Raw genomic sequence first — 18,590 nt, forward strand, 5'->3', positions numbered from 1 at the left:
GATCAGAGTAATGCTTTATCATCACACTGTTGTACTTTTAACCCAGTTATCAATGGCCTTCGTCCCACCTGGAACCCTCAGCATCACGACTGGTGTCTCTCCACTAGATAAAGTTTAAGTGCTGCAGCAGTGAGTGCAATGAATCGAACTACGAAGCACGATAATCCGAGCCCACAAGCATCAGCTAATGCATTTGGAAAGGTATTTTTCTGGTAAGGTTTCCCAGACTTTGAAGGGACAGTCTTCTCATTTACTTCAATCAACTTTGGGATAAACATTCCCCTCTCGTTATGCATCAATTTACAGGTGGTTGAGGCCCTTATTTGCCTATGGAAAGAAGAATGATCTGGAGAGGAAAGATTTATACAACACCCTCGCTGCTGATCTCAGTGAGCCACTTGGAAATACTTTGGAAAAAAATTGGAATAGAGAGTTGGCAGCAGCACGTCAGTCAGGAAGAAAGCCAAAATTGCTAAGAGCGATCATAAAAACATTCATGTTATCCCACATGTACTATGGTGCCCTGGTATTTCTTTATGCAGCTGTGTGGTAAGAATATTCACAATCGTTAACTTCCAGTACGAGTTCGGCCATTCCAGCCAGTGGACTCCCCATTTTACGGACGTACTTCATTACAGTCTGTTGCAGCCTTATTCCCTCGGTCTTCTTATCAACTACTTTACTCCAGATTCAACAGTTACAGTGGAAGAAGCGTATGCATACGCTTCACTTGTCATAATAACATCACTTATTACGGCACTGTCTTTTCACCATTCAAACAAGGGACAAGAGGAAATGGGAATGAGATTGCGTATCGCAAGTTCCTCGTTGGTCTATCGAAAGGTGACTCAATTTGTAAGACCTCGAATATACCAAGTGCCAATAGTCATTTGACCAGGCATTTCGATTAATTTATTATTATTTCTCTCTTTCTATTGCAATACGAGATAAATCAATAGGGATTTGTTTTTCTCTGTGACTATAACTTTGAATAGAAATTCCGTGCAATTCATTGACCGACAATGGTATTAGTATCAGTCATCAAATTAGTAGAGTAATTTTCGTGTGAGTAATGTCATCAGCACATCCCCTTGCAGATTTTAAAGCTGTCCAGAACTTCGGCGAACAGAATCACCGGTGGCGAAATAATAAATTTATTATCCAACGATGTTGCAAGATTTGATCTGGTCTTTACACGTCTTCACTATTTATGGGCAATGCCAATCCAGAGTGTAGCAATAGCGTATTTAATCTGGCAAAATGTCCAGCTGGCTACTGTGGCCGGAATTTTCGTTCTTCTCATTCAGACAGTGCCCGTTCAAGTGTACTTCACGAGATTGACAGCTAAACTACGAGCGAAAATGGCAGTACGTACTGACGAACGTGTGCGACTGATGAATGAAATAATAACTGGTGTTCAGGTGATTAAAATGTACGCGTGGGAGAAGTCCTTCCTGCGGTTAGTTTCACTCGCAAGGAAACATGAGATTGATGTTCTCACTATAATGGCATATTGGAGAGGAACAATGCGCGCATCACTGGTGTTCATAGAACGAATGACATTATTTTTTACAGTAATGGTGTATGTTCTTTCAGGACACACTCTAACAGCAGCCAAAGTATTTTCTATGGCACTGTATTGGAATCGTCTGCAAGCCGGTGTTGCGCATTACATGCCAATGGGTTTGGCATTTTTATCGGAAGCCACTGTCACGATAAAACGATTGGAAAAATTTTTGTTGCTGGAGGACAATCATCCACTGTCTGTTGAACAGGTATCCGAGAATGGAGCTTCAATAAGAATCGATAAAGCCACTGCATCTTGGGATCGAGAGTCATTGGTAAAGACATTGTCAAATATTGATATGACAATGAAAGCTGGGACAATGACTGCAGTGGTGGGTCCAGTCGGTGCCGGAAAGAGTTCCTTATTGCAATTGATTCTTGGAGAATTAAGTTCAAGCGATGGCCATGTAACCGTTGGAGGATCAGTGTCATATGCCAGTCAAGAGCCCTGGTTATTTGGTGCAAGTGTGAGAAATAATATACTCTTTGGACAGCCTTACGATGAGTCGAGATATCGGCAAGTGGTGCGTGTCTGTGCCTTGACCAAGGACTTAACACAATTTCCTCAAGGTGATAAAACACTGGTGAGTGAACGTGGCATGTCACTCAGTGGTGGACAACGTGCTAGAATTAATCTCGCAAGAGCTGTTTATCAAAAAGCTGATATTTATCTTTTCGATGATCCTCTATCAGCTGTCGACGCGCACGTTGGTAGAAATCTATTCGAAGAATGCTTCGTGAAATATTTAGCTAATAAAACAAGAATTCTAGTTACTCATCAAGTACAGTACCTGAAGGATGTTGATTTCCTCGTTGTGCTAAACCATGGAGTTGTCGAGAAACAGGGGACTTTCGAAAATTTTGGACAAGAGGACTTCGCAATGCTGCACGTGAGTGATGCGGTAGAACAAAAGGAAAACCAAACGAAGGAGGATGAAATCGGTAACGGAAAAGTTCATTTAATTTCTGAAACATCTCACTTTTCCGAGGGGGATACAGAGGAGAGGGAGATAGGTGAAGAACCTGAGGAATCGGAGGAACTTATGGGCAAGGGAAAAATCTCAAAATCACTGTTTTTGAAGTACTTCAAATCCTCTGACAGTTATTTTCTTTTTTTAATGTATCCTATCCTTTTGATATTGGGGCAGTTGGGAAGCAGTGGCTCGGATTATTGGGTTGCTTATTGGACTCGTCGAGTGGAAATGCAACAAAACAGTAGCATAGTGCGTGGCTATTCTTTTAGTAATGAGACTCTTGAACCTGGTGACCATCACAATGCCACGTATTTTTCAAACAGTTCAATGAACTCAATCAACTCCACAATCTTTGGACACAATGATCCTCATTATGATACTAACACAGCACTTTGGATTTATGGAATATTGATAGCCACGTGTACTATTTTTACAACAGCTAGGAATCTAGTGTTCTACAAAGTGTGCATGAATGCAAGCAGAAGTATCCATAATATCATGCTTACATGTTTACTGCACGCACCAATGAGCTTTTTTGATCAAAATCCATCAGGTAACTGATTAATATAATACTCTGCCATGCTCTGAACCCTGCGCCAATTTTTTTGCAATTTTTTAAACTAGTGCAGTGCCTTGAAAAAAATTTGAAAGCATTTCTAAGACTTATTTTGTAATATCTAGACACATCAATGAAAATATGTGCCAGAGATATAATAAATAATTACACTTCTACCGTACAGGTCGTGTGGTAAATCGTTTCGCCAAAGACGTAGGATGTATCGATGAACTTCTGCCGAACGCTATGTTAGATTCTATCCAGGTATTCGCAGTAATGATTGGCATATTATTTCAAGTGATCATCGTTAAATGGTGGACCATATTTCCCATAGCAGTGGTGGGATACTTCTATTGGAAAATACGGACTTTGTTCCTGGCAACTGCACAGGATCTAAAACGACTGGAAGGAATCAGTGAGAGATTCAAATATCTTACACGCGAATTTATTTATTAATTTAGGAATAGTTTTGGTACGAAGCTGTTTGATGATTTCAGCCAAGAGCCCGGTGTTTTCGCATGTAAATACATCTCTGGCTGGATTACCCACCATTCGATCAGCTGGGGGGCAAGAGATGTTGCGTAAGGAATTTGATAATCTCCAGGATGTTCACACCAGTGCTAATTCGTTGTTGATCTCCACTAGTACGGCTTTTAGTATTTGGCTGGATGCAGTGACTATTATTTTTGTTGCTTTTATGACTTACAGTTTCATCATCGTTAGAAATGGTACCAACCATTGATTTTCTCAACATCCGACCGTGATAATATTCATTGTAATATAATAACATTAATGTGATATATCCAGAAACAACCTTCGCTGGAAGTGTTGGCCTGATAATATCTCAAATTTTGGTTCTCTGTGGGATGGTTCAAAATGGAATGCGACAGACGGCAGAAATGGTGGCGCAAATGACATCAGTTGAACGTGTTCTACAATACACTAAATTAGACACAGAGGGGTCCTTCGACAGTGCAATTAATTCAAAGCCACCGGCAACGTGGCCTTCTGAGGGACGAGTGGAATTTGATAACGTTTTCTTGAAATATTCACAAAATGATGCACCCGTCTTGAAAGGCTTGAATTTTGTTATAGAGCCAAGCATGAAGGTGATTTTGAATGAATTATTAAGCTCGAACGAAATTTACGTCATTTTTTAGACAGCAGTGAATACCTAAGAGTGTTTGTATTTCCAAAATAATTAAAAAATCGACTATATTGATTTAGGTGGGAGTTGTAGGCCGCACCGGAGCTGGTAAATCATCACTCATAGCTGCACTCTTCAAATTGGCCAAACTTGAAGGAGCCATTCGAATTGATGACATTGATACCAAGACGATTGGGCTGCATGACTTGAGAGGAAAAATATCCATAATACCACAGGAGCCAGTGCTATTTACCGCAACACTACGAGATAATTTGGATCCCTTCCATCAATTCAAGGACGATCAACTCTGGTCTGCTTTGGAAGAAGTAGAATTGAAGGATCACAGTCAATCCCTGGATTACTTAGTCACCCAAGGTGGTGCCAATTTCAGCGTTGGTCAGCGACAATTGCTCTGTCTAGCCCGAGCTATTATCAGGAATAATAAAATCATCGTTCTGGATGAGGCGACTGCCAATGTTGATCCAGGCACTGACGCGCTCATACAGCGAACGATACGCAAAAAATTCAGGGACTGCACAGTTTTAACGATAGCTCACAGACTCAATACTGTTATGGATAGCGATCGAATTCTCGTGATGGATCGCGGTCAAGTGGTAGAATATGATTCTCCTCATGTACTTTTACAGAAGGGGGGGCACCTGGCAAGAATGATAAACGAAACAGGTACTGTCAGAGTTGATAGACTGAACAATATCGCAGAAAACTCAGAACGCAATGGATTTGAGCAACTCGACTAGTTCTTCAAATCATCAATCAAAATTCCACTTTCCGAGCAATATTCAGTGACTCACTGGGAATAAATCGATTACATCTATCTAATAAAGAGTGTCCTCTATGAACGATAAAATTAATTGTCATTTTTTTTCTTACCACACGATGATTCAACGTAAACTCAAACTTGCAACCTACCGTTACAATGAAAAAAAATATAGCAGAATGTCAAGGGGGGTTACATATGTGATAAAGAATCATACTGATAACGAGTTGGCACTCAACGCCTGTGACGGTAGAATTCATACATTTTTGTTGTTCTTCAATTTTATCAAACAGTAGTCCATCGAGAGGACGTGAGGAAGAGAGCTGATAAGTGGTTTTACACGAGGTAATTCGATTCTGTTAAAGTGATTAAAATGGACAAGAGCACAAAATACCAAAATCCGAGCCCACGAGGCAGAAGTAATGTCCTGGAGAAATTATCTTTCTGGTAAGTTGTCACGTCATTTCAGTAAGAACTTTCATATTCCAACCACTTCATTATCCTTATTTTCACTGTACATTCATCTCCAGGTGGCTGAAACCATTATTCGTTTACGGAAGGAGAAATGATTTGGAGGTGAAGGATCTGCATAATACTTTGCCGCCTGACCTGAGTGAGCCGCTTGGAAATACTCTGGAAGCAAATTGGAACGACGAGATTGCTGCTGCACGTCAGGCAGGGAGAAAACCAAAATTCCTCAACGCAATTAGGAAAACATTCATGTGGTCGTACATGTACTACGGCGGACTGTTATTATTTAATTCAATAGTGAGGTAGAAATTTTGAGGCTCAAAATTTCATAGATAAATCTATGAAATGCAAAGCAAAAATCACCTGAATGTATCTGATTTCTTCAATCAGAATTCCTCATTTAAAATTTTCTATTATTTGTTAATATACCGGGAATTTATGATTTTTATTTCAGTGTATTACAGCCCTATGTGCTCGGACTTCTTATCAGCTTTTTTCCTCGGGACTCTACAATCACGACAAACGAGGCCTATATCTATGCATCACTGGTCGTAATAATATCAGCTATTACGGCTGTGATTGATCACCATTCAAATCTGGGACAGATGGAGATAGGAATGAGATTGCGCATAGCCAGTTCTTCCTTGATTTATCGAAAGGTTCGATTAGCATTCTAAAATAATACTGATATCATTATTCAGAATTAATTTATCGTAATATCATGAGACACACGTTTTGCAACAGATCTTGAAGCTATCCCGAAATTCAGCAAACAGAACCGCCGGCGGTCAGATAATAAACTTATTATCCAACGATGTGGCAAGATTCGATCAAGTATTTACGCTTCTTCACAGTTTATGGATAATTCCGATTCAGAGTGCAGTAATAGCATATTTAATCTGGCAGAGTGTTGGCATTGCCACTCTGGCAGGAATTATTCTTCTTTTGATGCAAACCCTGCCCGTTCAAGGATACTTGAGTAGATTGACAGCCAGATTGCAGGCCAAGGTGGCAGTGCGCACTGACGAGCGTGTCCGACTGATGAGCGAGATAATAACGGGTGTTCAGGTGATTAAAATGTACACGTGGGAAAAGCCCTTCCTACGGTTAGTCTCACTGGCAAGGAAATATGAAATTGATGTTCTCACTGTTAAGTCATATTGGAGAGGAGGCATTCGAGCATCGCTAGTGTTCACTGAACGAACGACATTGTTCTTTACAGTGATGGCGTATGTTCTTTTAGGACATACTCTATCAGCAGCCACGGTCTTCTCCATGGCACAATATTTCAATCGTCTGCAAGCCGGAGTAGCTCTATACATACCAATGGCTTTGACATATGCATCAGAGGCAACAGTCACGATAAAGCGACTGGAGAATTTCTTACTTCTGGAAGACAATCATCTGCTCGCTATTGAACAAGCACCCGGTGATGCAACTTCAATCAGAATAGAAAAAGTCTCCGCATCTTGGAATCAAGAGTCAGTAACGAGGACATTATCTGATATCGATATAACAATGAAGTCAGGAACGGTGACGGCAGTGGTGGGTCCAGTCGGTGCAGGAAAAAGTTCTTTACTGCAATTGATTCTTGGAGAAATGCATTCCACTACCGGCCGCGTGACAGTTGGAGGAACAGTGTCATATGCTAGTCAGGAACCCTGGCTATTCGGTGGAAGTGTGCGGAATAATATACTCTTTGGACAGCCTTATAATGAGCCGAGATATCGTCAAGTGGTGCGTGCATGTGCATTGACCAGGGATTTTCATCAACTTCCGCAGGGTGATAAAACACTGGTGGGTGAACGTGGTACATCACTCAGTGGTGGACAACGAGCTAGAATCAATCTTGCAAGAGCTGTTTATCGAGAAGCTGATATCTACCTCTTCGATGATCCTCTTTCAGCTGTTGACACACACGTTGGTAGAAATTTATTTGACGGATGTATTATGGAATATTTGGCGGATAAAACGAGAATCCTAGTCACCCATCAGGTGCAGTATCTCAAGGATGTTGATTTCATCATCATGTTGAATCATGGAGTTATTGAAAAACAGGGAGGATTCAAAGATTTCGAAAATGATGATTTTGCATTGCTGCATGGGGACGATCGGACCGAATTAGAAAAAAAGGAAACGATTGTTGAACATGTAGATGAGAAAGTACCTCTCATATCTCAAGTATCTCATTTCTCGGAGATTGATAAGGACGAAAATATAGAGAATGACGAGCCTGAGGAGACAGAAGAGTTAGTGGCTCGAGGGAAAATCTCAAGGTCCCTATTTTGGAAGTACTTTAAATCTTCTGGCAGTTATTTCCTCGTCCTCATGTTTGTCATATTTTTGATTTTGGGACAGTTGGGAAGCAGTGGCTCAGACTATTGGCTCGCTTATTGGACTAATCAAGTAGAATTGCAAACCAACAGCGAAACCATGCAGCATTATTCACTGAGGAATGGCACATCCCATACTCTGAATGATATAAATGTCACGTATATCGAGGAAGCATCGACCGTATCGATAAATTTGTTAAATCCTGGAAATCTTGACCAACATTATGATAATGATATGACTTTATGGATTTATGGAATATTTGTAATGACGTGCACTGTTTGCACTACAGCTAGGAATATTATATTCTACCAAATTTGCATGAATGCTGGGAAAAATATTCATAATCTCATGTTGGGATGTCTACTGCAAGCACCAATGAGATTCTTCAACAGTAATCCCTCAGGTAAATGACGATTTTCCATTGTTCCACTATTTTTGCATTATTCAGGGCCTTCTGTGAATCTAAATAATATCAATATTATTGCACAGGACGCATAGTTAATCGTTTCTCCAAGGACATAGGATGTGTTGATGAACTCCTTCCCAACGCACTCATCGATTCAATTCAAGTATTTGCTGTGATGATAGGAATATTATCCCAGGTTCTCATTATCAACTGGTGGACTATTTTTCCCATGGTAGTGATGGGCTACTTCTATTCGCAAATAAGGACTCTCTTCTTGGCAACTGCCCAGGATTTGAAACGACTGGAAGGAATAAGTGAGAGATTCAAATATTTCTAGTACCACTATTGTCATTTATTTACTAAGATTTCTTTATCCAGAGCCACCGTCTTGATAATTTCAGCAAAGAGTCCAGTATTTTCTCATGTCAATGCATCTCTGGCTGGATTGGCGACCATTCGTTCAGCTGGAGGACAAGAGATGTTGCGAAAGGAATTTGATAACCACCAGGATGTTCACACCAGTGCTAACTCATTGTTGATCTCCACTAGTACAGCTTTTGGTCTTTGGCTGGATGCCGTGACTCTTGTCTTCGTTGCTTTCATCACTTATAGTTTCATCATTCTCAAAAATGGTAGCAATCGTCAATTTTTAAATTAACTCATCCTAGAAGAATTGATTTACACCCCATAACTTAATTATGCAGATTCAACATTCGCTGGAGATGTCGGTCTAGCAATATCCCAAATTTTGATACTCTGTGGTATGCTCCAGTATGGAATGCGTCAAACTGCAGAAATGGTGGCACAAATGACATCAGTAGAACGTGTCTTACAGTACACTAAGTTAGAAAAGGAAGGACCATTTAACAGTGAAATTAATTGCAAACCCCCTGCAACCTGGCCTCTGAAGGGACAAATTGAATTTGATCACGTTTATTTGAGGTATTCAGAGGATGAAGAACCTGTTCTGAAAGACTTGAATGTTACTATTGAATCAGGCATGAAGGTAATTGGGCACTCAGGTGCTTAAAAAACAGTTCAACTTAACAGACCACTATTTGTCTTTGCAATCGAAATATTTTTTAATGAAACTCAATTTAAGGCTTGAAATAATATATGTAAATTTGTGTCAAAAATTAATTATAATATATTATTAACCATATTTATTCAGGTCGGAATTGTAGGCCACACAGGAGCTGGAAAATCCTCCCTTATAGCTGCACTCTTGAATTTAGAAAAACTTGAAGGAATAATTCGTATCGACGGAATTGATACTAAGAAGATCGGTCTCCATGACTTGAGAAGAAAAATATCGATAATACCACAGGAACCAATGTTATTTACAGCAACACTTCGCGATAATTTGGATCCCTTCCATCAATTCAAGGACGATCAACTCTGGTCTGCTCTCGAAGAAGTGGAGCTTAAGGCCCAGAGTCAGTCCTTAGATTATCTAGTCACACAAGGAGGGACGAATTTCAGCGCTGGCCAGCGGCAATTGTTGTGCTTAGCCCGAGCTATTGTCAGGAATAATAAGATTATCATTCTAGACGAAGCGACTGCCAATATTGACCCAACTACGGACGCTCTTATACAGCGAACAATTCGCGATAAATTCAAGGATTGCACAGTTTTGACGATAGCTCACAGACTCAATACTGTTATGGATAGCGATCGAATTCTCGTGATAGAGCACGGTAAAATTGTAGAGTATGACTATCCTCATGAACTCTTACGGAAAGAAGATGGATATTTAACCAACATGGCTAACGAAACTGGAATTGTCATGCTCAACAAATTAAAAGCCATAGCTGCACAAGCGTACAAAAGAAACCACCACAAAATTAATGAAAAAACAGTGTAAAACGTCAAATGTCTTTGTCTTATCCATGTAAACTACGTATACCACAAAAATTAGACTGAATAAATAAAGAACAGCTGTTAAATACATCACAATGTGAAGACTATTGAATCAAGGGCTCCTTAAAGGGCCCATTATTCTTGTCCTGGTTCGATATGTCCGGTCTCTTGAAATTATGCCGGAGTTCAGTTCTCCTACTCCGAAAATTCTAGAACCACCTCATAGCCTTACCTTGCGTCTGACTGTAAATTGAAGTTGAGCCCCCTGTTGAAAACGTACAGACTGCCGAACCAATGACAGAGCGCCATTGCGCATTACGACCCAGCCCTCTCCTGATTGGTTCGGCGCTGTGAACACGAGGTGTATTAAAACACACAGCGTGACCACTGCTCCTCATTCTCTCTGATATTCTGCCAGTGGAGACTACTACGCAACGACGATGCCACCCAAAGCTAGCGGTAAAGCAGTGAAGAAGGCTGGAAAGGCCCAGAAAAATATTGCCAAGGGCGATAAGAAGAAGAAGCGTAAGAGGAAGGAGAGCTACGCTATCTACATCTACAAAGTCTTGAAACAAGTTCATCCCGATACTGGAGTTTCAAGCAAAGCCATGAGCATCATGAACTCTTTTGTCAACGACATCTTCGAAAGAATTGCTGCTGAAGCTTCCCGATTGGCTCATTACAATAAACGCTCCACCATCACATCTCGGGAGATTCAGACCGCTGTTCGTCTCCTGCTCCCCGGAGAGCTGGCTAAACACGCTGTTTCTGAAGGCACCAAGGCAGTTACCAAATACACCAGCTCTAAATAAATTACGATTATTAATCGTAAGAACTTAATCGGCCCTTTTCAGGGCCATCAATTTTCTCAAACGTAGTTCTCACATTCGTGACATTTTTATAAGTTACGTTTTACATAACATTACTAATTGAAAAAATATTCTATGTTTCAATTACATTCTTTAATAAATATTCATTCTTTAGATTAAATTTTATTGGACGGAAAAAATTGTAAATTTAAAAAAACCATTGATTTAAAACATTTTTTTTTTTTTCGTTTTTTGTTTGATATCTTGTTTGTTTTACCTGCTGATTTCAAGTACTTTCACATAAAATGAAAACGTTGTAACTGAATATAATGGTTTTTAATTTTTGACTTATACATTATTCTGATTTACTTAAGTAGCCCTATTAATAGGAGCAAATTAGAGTATCAAAATGATTTGCCGTGAAAAATTCCAAGAATTTTTTCGTCACTAGAGCAGTTAATTTCATGAATGTTATAAATGCGTGTTTATTAGTTGTTTCGTAATGATTCAGTAGTTTGTTATTTACGCTACTGCAACATGAAAATGCATTCTCATAACCGAAGGTGAAAAAGAAAAATAATGAAGTGATAATTTCATTGAAAAATTAGCAAATAGAATTATCTTCGTTGAAAATATTTTGTGGCCCTGAAAAGGGCCGGTTTTTGTTAATGCAAGAGCATAAGATTTAAGCTCTCTCTCCACGAATACGACGGGCCAGCTGGATGTCTTTTGGCATGATCGTGACTCTTTTAGCGTGGATGGCACAGAGATTGGTATCTTCAAAGAGACCAACGAGGTAAGCTTCGCTGGCTTCCTGAAGGGCCATCACAGCTGAACTCTGGAATCTCAGATCGGTCTTGAAGTCCTGGGCGATTTCACGAACAAGTCGTTGGAATGGAAGTTTACGGATGAGGAGCTCAGTACTCTTCTGATAACGACGGATTTCACGAAGAGCGACTGTTCCGGGCCTGTAGCGATGGGGCTTCTTGACTCCTCCGGTTGCAGGCGCACTCTTACGAGCGGCTTTGGTAGCCAACTGTTTCCTGGGAGCCTTCCCACCAGTTGATTTGCGAGCGGTTTGCTTCGTACGAGCCATTACGACAAAATCTGCTTTTAATTCTGTAACGAAATGATGAAGTTTGGGCTTACACATTTGATATATATAGGTTACCATTCGAGATTGTGATTGGTTTACAGGAGTGAGTGGGGATAGTATCGCGGCGACACGTCATTGGTGCAGTTAGGAATGGTGGGAAAACACACGACGCACCGTCTATAAAAAGGCAAACACTCACGAAATTTCTATCAAAGGCATTTGCCAGTTCCCGGATTTACACTTTGTTCTTCGCACTACTGTAAAATGACTGGTCGCGGTAAGGGAGGAAAAGGATTAGGAAAAGGAGGAGCCAAGCGTCATCGTAAAGTTCTTCGTGATAACATCCAGGGAATTACTAAGCCCGCTATTCGTCGTCTTGCTCGTCGAGGTGGTGTGAAGCGTATCTCTGGCTTAATCTACGAAGAAACTCGTGGTGTACTGAAGGTCTTCCTTGAGAACGTCATCCGTGACGCAGTCACCTACACTGAACACGCCAAGAGGAAGACAGTTACAGCTATGGATGTTGTCTATGCTCTGAAACGTCAAGGACGTACACTCTACGGATTTGGAGGTTAAACGTTGCTCTCAGCGAATAAAAATAAAAACCGGCCCTTTTCAGGGCCACCACTTAGTCACTACGTAAAAATGAAATTTTCGCTACCACATTTTATTTATAATGATTAACAATTTTTCTTTACCGATCATATACTCTACATTTGTTATAAGAAATATGAAACACTTGAACTTCAATCATGATTTTAATTGTATCCGAATATAACATTTGTAGTCGTTCGATTTTGTTAAATATATTTTAAACGCAACCAAAACATTTTTGAAAGTACAAAATTCATCATTCATCCAACGACACAGTTTGGGCATTTCTATATTCTTTCATAAATATTGATAATATATTTCTCGTTTATAACAATTACCTGTTTCGCTTTTTAAATTTCTTATTTTTTGCATTTCTATACTTCGGTTTGGCTCTTGGTTCTTGTCTTTGTTCATATCTTGGTTCTTTAGCAATGTGATAAGTTTGCTATTTAACTGAGTATAATTTACCGTCAGTATCACTCTTCAACTACAACATTCATTAAAGTGCAGTAGAAATTACCTAGCAGTTAAATTTTTTCATCTCAATAACATTTACCGGTAAATTCTTATAAATGGAAGCAATATTGACGATTATTAAAAGAGAGCACAAATTAAATTATCAACGTTGTGAAAATGTTGTGGCCCTGAAAAGGGCCGATTGTTTATGGAGTATTCCGCTTTACTTGGAACTAGTGTATTTAGTGACAGCTTTAGTGCCTTCTGAAACAGCGTGCTTAGCTAATTCTCCGGGAAGGAGAAGACGAACAGCAGTCTGGATCTCCCGAGAAGTAATTGTAGAGCGTTTGTTGTAGTGAGCAAGTCTCGATGCTTCAGCAGCGATGCGTTCGAAAATATCGTTAACGAACGAATTCATGATGCTCATGGCTTTGCTTGAAACTCCAGTATCGGGGTGGACTTGTTTCAAGACTTTGTAAATGTAGATAGCGTAGCTCTCCTTCCTCTTACGCTTCTTCTTCTTGTCGCTCTTAGTGATGTTCTTCTGCGCCTTTCCTGCCTTCTTCACGGCTTTACCACTTGCTTTAGGCGGCATGGTGCTTAGGTTAGAATTAATACAGACTGCGAGGTTCAGTAAAAATGTGACGACGCTAGAATCGTCGTTAAGTTATTATCGTCGGCGTATACGACGCCGAGCCAATCAGAAACAGTAATATACGCAGCTGCCGCTTCTCCTCTTTTGATTGGTTAGCTAGTGAGAGCGCGCCAGTCTATAAAGACACGATTCTGGGAGTCGAAAGCATTCTCCATTTATCTCTCATCGACCTACCGTTGACTTTTAATCTCTACAATATGTCTGGTCGTGGCAAAGGTGGCAAAGTAAAGGGAAAGTCTAAGACTCGTTCCACTAGAGCTGGTCTTCAGTTCCCAGTTGGACGTATTCATCGTCTTCTCCGCAAAGGAAATTATGCCGAACGTGTTGGTGCCGGAGCACCAGTTTACTTGGCTGCAGTAATGGAATACTTGGCAGCTGAGGTTCTCGAGTTGGCAGGCAACGCCGCTCGTGATAACAAGAAGACTAGGATCATCCCTAGACATCTCCAATTGGCCATTCGTAACGACGAAGAATTAAACAAACTTTTATCAGGAGTTACCATTGCTCAAGGTGGTGTGTTACCTAACATCCAGGCTGTCCTCTTACCCAAAAAGACTGAGAAAAGCAGCTCTTAAATTGAACTTCTCTTAAAACCAAATCGGCCCTTTTCAGGGCCACCAAATATTTTTACGAAGACTACTCATTTCAATGTATTGAACTAATTATTCAGTTCAAATTGCTTAACAGGACTTACACAATCTACTTCGATGGCCTGAAGTTCATACACTTACGCGAAAGAATATTGATGCTTTTTTATAATTTTAATTTTTATACAAAAAGATCTACATTGAATTATCATAAATAAATTTATTATACATTGCTTCGAATTTTCATTGTGAATTTATTTTCATTTGTTATGCCATAGAAAGCGATATGAACAGAAAAAATTGAAAATTTAGCGAGTTTAAACAAACTATAGCTACTGTTAGACATTTTTATTATAAAATAGTTCAAAATGAAATATTAATTAAATGGGATACTGTTCGTCTTGTCCCGTCACTTTTACACAAAACTTTATTACAATGCTGTTTAATTATTAGTAAAATGTTACGAGAAAAATATAAAAAGATTTGACAAATTCAAACTCTTATATAATTATTTTTGAAAAGAGCAGTATAAATCTGCATAATAAGGATAAAATTATTAACTTGTCAGTATTTGGCATAATATGACAACTAAACGGATCTTTGCGCTTGATATACGTAGATTCGATCCCCTACATAAAGTATTCTCGTAAAATAACGAAAATTCATCGTAAAATTAACTTGAATAACTGCAAAAAAAGCAATTATCATAGAAAATACCGTGATGATATATTTCATATTTTAGATACTTCTTTTTCATAATTCATATTAGACACAATAAAGTTTTCCGAGGGTCGTTTTCGATGTGGTCGTACTGGACATACTAAATGTTAAAATCTATTATCAATTCTCTTTTTCTCCAAGAACTTCAATACTCGCTGTATTCGTTAATCATCATAGCATCTCTTCAAACTGATAAAATGATAATATTTTACAAATTGTTTACTACACGAATGTTTAAACACGCCAGCAATCAAAACATCTAAAGTATGGGAGTAACATTTCGAGTGCTGATTTGTGATCCGTTATTACTAAAGATGAATACTAAATTTATATGGATTAATTAAACATTTTTAAAGACGATACAATGCTGATAAAAATATTATTGTTGTTGAAACAACCTTTAAAAAATTAAAATATCGCAAAAAAGACACGTTTTTAGCATTGTGACCGACAAGTTGACGCGCCAGGATCGTCGGGCCTGCCTCCATGGTCCGCGCTCAAATGTGTAGTCGCCGGCCTGCAATAGCCTTAGTCAAAATCGTTCAATCCAACCAAGACGTTTGATTCATCGACCGATTCCGAGATGGCAGATAAATCTACATCATCAGTAGTTGCTTCACCAGCGAGCTCTCCTGCTCCTGCAAAAGCAGAGGCTGCTAAAAAATCAACGAAGGCGAAAAATCCGAAGCCTAAACCAACTCATCCCAGTACTGCTGACATGGTTAATACGGCTGTAAAAACCCTTGCTGACCGTCATGGATCATCCCTTCAGGCTATCAAGAAGTACATCGCTGCAAACTATAAGATCGACACTACAAAGCATGCATTTTTCATCAAGAAATATCTGAAATCTGCAGTTGCTTCGGGAACTCTTGTCCAGACTAAAGGAACTGGTGCATCTGGATCGTTCAAACTTGCAGGGAAGAAGAGTGACACTGCGAAGCCAAAACCGAAACCCAAGGCAGTCAAGAAGGAGAGTTCTCCCAAAAAGGTTGCTGTTAAGAAGACTGTTAAGAAAACTGAAACAGCAAAACCTAAAGCAAAGAAACCAGCTTCTCCTAAAAAACCTGCAGCGAAAAAGCCAGCTGTTGAAAAGGTTGCCAAGCCGAAAGTAGTGAAAGCTGCAGCCAAGCCGAAGAGCCCCAAGGCCAAGAAAGCTACGAAAGGACCAACTGCTAAACCGAAAGTACCTAAGCCAAAGAAGGCTGCTTCTCCAAAGGCCAAAGCATCAGCTAAGAAAACAGCTCAGAAGAAATGAATTGAATATACCAATTCAATTCAACCTTGATCATAACCAAACGGCCCTTTTCAGGGCCAATAATTATTTACAAACGTTGAAATTCTTATCGCTAAAAACCAATGAAGATTCATTGTTTTATTTGTGAACATTTTTTGCAATTTTAATATTTTATAGAATTCAGTAATATTTGTCAATCATAGTCCGTGTAGGAATCAAATAACTTATATTTTTAAAGACAATTTTCGGGAAAAAATCACGTTGGAATGTGATTAACCCATCACATTTTACGCACTGTTTAAATCAATCAGTTAAACTTGATAGTACGTTTATCTACATCACAAAATATAGCTCATTTTAATTAATCGGATAATTTTATACTATACTTACTTAAAATTATAGAATATAATTATACTATAATTTTAAAGATATTGCTGTATTTAATATTGACAACAGCAAGTTTTAGTTGTCGATTAAGAATCAATTATTAATTTTCATTATTTTTAATGAATAAATACTTTTTTCTATATATTGTGAGAGGTCGGTTTACAATTAGTACAGAATAAGATTTACATTTTAAATAATTAAATGTCTCTATTTCTCTGATGGATCTATGAATCCCCTTGTAAATCTAAACGTGCTCAGTAGATATTGAACATAAAAATAAAAGAAAATTTTCATCATCAGTTAATGAATTGAAATATGCACATAAGTAGTTATTCTGTTTACTTGATTACAAGTAATGACAGTAAAATTGAATGGAATTTGCTAATATGCCGTATTTTTCAACGATTTTGAATTTCATTCGTTAGAATTGATTGGTGGCCCTGAAAAGGGCCGATTGTTGCTAACACCAGAGCGAAAGATTTAAGCTCTCTCTCCACGAATACGACGAGCCAGTTGAATGTCCTTTGGCATAATTGTAACTCTCTTGGCATGGATAGCGCAAAGGTTGGTGTCTTCAAAGAGACCAACGAGGTAAGCCTCACTGGCTTCCTGAAGAGCCATCACAGCAGAACTCTGGAATCTCAGGTCGGTCTTGAAGTCCTGGGCGATTTCACGAACAAGTCGTTGGAATGGAAGTTTACGGATGAGGAGCTCAGTACTCTTCTGGTAACGACGAATCTCACGAAGAGCGACTGTTCCGGGCCTGTAGCGATGGGGCTTCTTGACTCCTCCAGTAGCAGGAGCGCTCTTGCGAGCAGCTTTGGTGGCCAACTGTTTCCGAGGGGCCTTCCCACCAGTTGATTTACGGGCAGTTTGCTTAGTACGAGCCATTGCAGAAGATGATTGCGTCAACGAAAGAAGCAAGCAGATAGAGCGAACAACTAGTGGGTTGATATATATATACTGTCGTCCTGCGGTCTGATAGGCTGAGAGCGTGAGTTGGGGGAACTATCCAACGTCACGCAATTCGTCCGTGCGTCAGTGGTGGGGTTATTCCTCACGCGACATGTATAAAACCCGGACCATTTGTGAAAAACGTATCACAACTATCTGGTAGTTCATTTGAGTTCAGCACTTTTTGAAGTAAAGTAAAAATGACTGGTCGTGGAAAAGGAGGAAAAGGATTGGGAAAAGGAGGAGCTAAGCGCCATCGTAAAGTGCTTCGTGATAACATCCAGGGAATCACCAAACCAGCCATTCGTCGTCTTGCTCGTCGAGGTGGTGTGAAGCGTATCTCTGGTTTAATCTACGAGGAAACTCGTGGTGTACTGAAAGTATTCCTTGAGAACGTCATTCGTGATGCTGTCACCTATACAGAACACGCTAAAAGGAAGACAGTGACAGCTATGGATGTTGTCTATGCCCTGAAACGTCAAGGACGTACACTCTACGGATTTGGAGGTTAAATACCCTTCCGCTATTCATACAATCGGCCCTTTTTAGGGCCACCAAAAATATCTAAACGAAGAAAAATAAATTATTCGCCATAGTTTTAATTCTGATAAATTAATTCGTCTTATAATTGAAAAAAAACTACAATCAATTGTTTAACCGAGTAAACACACTTATTTTTTATGAAAAGCTAAGTAACATTTGCACTAACAACACTTTAATTTCGTGAACGCTCATGTCGAGCTTTTTATAGATGATTTTTAGAAAGTTTAAGTATAATATACTGAAATAATATTTCTGTCAAGGTTCCATGGTGTAATGGTTAGCACTCTGGACTCTGAATCCAGCGATCCGAGTTCAAATCTCGGTGGGACCTACTTTTTTTTAACGTTTAGTCGTTAAATGTTTAATATTATTGTAATACTTTGCACCTACCCAAACTTTCATAAAGCAACAATATTTCTTATCATAGAAACTTGATAATCGCTGTATACCGCCAGACAGA

At 39.3% G+C, this 18,590-nt stretch overlaps 10 protein-coding genes and 1 non-coding gene across 11 annotated transcripts; 8 read left to right on the top strand and 3 right to left on the bottom strand.

Moving 5' to 3' along the window:
• The first annotated feature begins 5 nt into the window (after positions 1-5).
• Positions 6-5,111, top strand: LOC135166392 (ATP-binding cassette sub-family C member 4-like). The gene is made up of 8 exons (XM_064128970.1): positions 6-212; positions 307-549; positions 639-843; positions 1,098-3,093; positions 3,281-3,511; positions 3,594-3,824; positions 3,904-4,205; positions 4,324-5,111. The coding sequence occupies exons 1-8, from the start codon at positions 139-141 to the stop codon at positions 4,999-5,001; spliced, it is 3,960 nt and encodes a 1,319-aa protein (XP_063985040.1). The 5' UTR covers positions 6-138; the 3' UTR covers positions 5,002-5,111.
• An 8-nt stretch (positions 5,112-5,119) lies between these two features.
• On the top strand, positions 5,120-10,180 carry LOC135164657 (ATP-binding cassette subfamily C member 4-like). The gene is made up of 8 exons (XM_064125626.1): positions 5,120-5,468; positions 5,552-5,794; positions 5,947-6,151; positions 6,237-8,229; positions 8,316-8,546; positions 8,634-8,864; positions 8,937-9,238; positions 9,404-10,180. Exons 1-8 carry the CDS (start codon positions 5,395-5,397, stop codon positions 10,094-10,096), a joined length of 3,972 nt encoding a protein of 1,323 aa, XP_063981696.1. The 5' UTR covers positions 5,120-5,394; the 3' UTR covers positions 10,097-10,180.
• A 133-nt stretch (positions 10,181-10,313) lies between these two features.
• On the top strand, positions 10,314-11,530 carry LOC135166393 (histone H2B-like). Its single transcript, XM_064128586.1, has one exon. It carries the CDS (start codon positions 10,533-10,535, stop codon positions 10,902-10,904), a length of 372 nt encoding a protein of 123 aa, XP_063984656.1. The 5' UTR covers positions 10,314-10,532; the 3' UTR covers positions 10,905-11,530.
• LOC135165794 (histone H3) lies at positions 11,522-12,017 on the bottom strand. Its single transcript, XM_064127487.1, has one exon. It carries the CDS (start codon positions 11,995-11,997, stop codon positions 11,587-11,589), a length of 411 nt encoding a protein of 136 aa, XP_063983557.1. The 5' UTR covers positions 11,998-12,017; the 3' UTR covers positions 11,522-11,586.
• A 180-nt stretch (positions 12,018-12,197) lies between these two features.
• On the top strand, positions 12,198-12,919 carry LOC135166622 (histone H4). The gene has a single exon (XM_064129108.1). The coding sequence runs from the start codon at positions 12,262-12,264 to the stop codon at positions 12,571-12,573; it is 312 nt and encodes a 103-aa protein (XP_063985178.1). The 5' UTR covers positions 12,198-12,261; the 3' UTR covers positions 12,574-12,919.
• Positions 12,920-13,234: 315 nt separating this feature from the next.
• On the bottom strand, positions 13,235-13,669 carry LOC135166453 (histone H2B-like). The gene has a single exon (XM_064128716.1). It carries the CDS (start codon positions 13,640-13,642, stop codon positions 13,271-13,273), a length of 372 nt encoding a protein of 123 aa, XP_063984786.1. The 5' UTR covers positions 13,643-13,669; the 3' UTR covers positions 13,235-13,270.
• Positions 13,670-13,862: 193 nt separating this feature from the next.
• LOC135165970 (histone H2A) lies at positions 13,863-14,324 on the top strand. Its single transcript, XM_064127864.1, has one exon. The coding sequence runs from the start codon at positions 13,900-13,902 to the stop codon at positions 14,275-14,277; it is 378 nt and encodes a 125-aa protein (XP_063983934.1). The 5' UTR covers positions 13,863-13,899; the 3' UTR covers positions 14,278-14,324.
• Positions 14,325-15,494: 1,170 nt separating this feature from the next.
• Positions 15,495-16,948, top strand: LOC135164812 (histone H1-like). The gene has a single exon (XM_064125537.1). It carries the CDS (start codon positions 15,593-15,595, stop codon positions 16,265-16,267), a length of 675 nt encoding a protein of 224 aa, XP_063981607.1. The 5' UTR covers positions 15,495-15,592; the 3' UTR covers positions 16,268-16,948.
• Positions 16,949-17,071: 123 nt separating this feature from the next.
• Positions 17,072-17,571, bottom strand: LOC135165669 (histone H3). The gene has a single exon (XM_064127223.1). The coding sequence runs from the start codon at positions 17,522-17,524 to the stop codon at positions 17,114-17,116; it is 411 nt and encodes a 136-aa protein (XP_063983293.1). The 5' UTR covers positions 17,525-17,571; the 3' UTR covers positions 17,072-17,113.
• A 178-nt stretch (positions 17,572-17,749) lies between these two features.
• LOC135166679 (histone H4) lies at positions 17,750-18,136 on the top strand. The gene has a single exon (XM_064129234.1). The coding sequence runs from the start codon at positions 17,788-17,790 to the stop codon at positions 18,097-18,099; it is 312 nt and encodes a 103-aa protein (XP_063985304.1). The 5' UTR covers positions 17,750-17,787; the 3' UTR covers positions 18,100-18,136.
• A 253-nt stretch (positions 18,137-18,389) lies between these two features.
• On the top strand, positions 18,390-18,461 carry Trnaq-cug (transfer RNA glutamine (anticodon CUG)). Its single transcript has one exon. It is a non-coding gene; the product is annotated as a tRNA-Gln (tRNA).
• Positions 18,462-18,590: the final 129 nt, after the last annotated feature.

This window comes from Diachasmimorpha longicaudata, chromosome 1, assembly GCF_034640455.1.
Source record: "Diachasmimorpha longicaudata isolate KC_UGA_2023 chromosome 1, iyDiaLong2, whole genome shotgun sequence".
NCBI classification, from domain to species: Eukaryota; Metazoa; Arthropoda; class Insecta; order Hymenoptera; family Braconidae; genus Diachasmimorpha; species Diachasmimorpha longicaudata.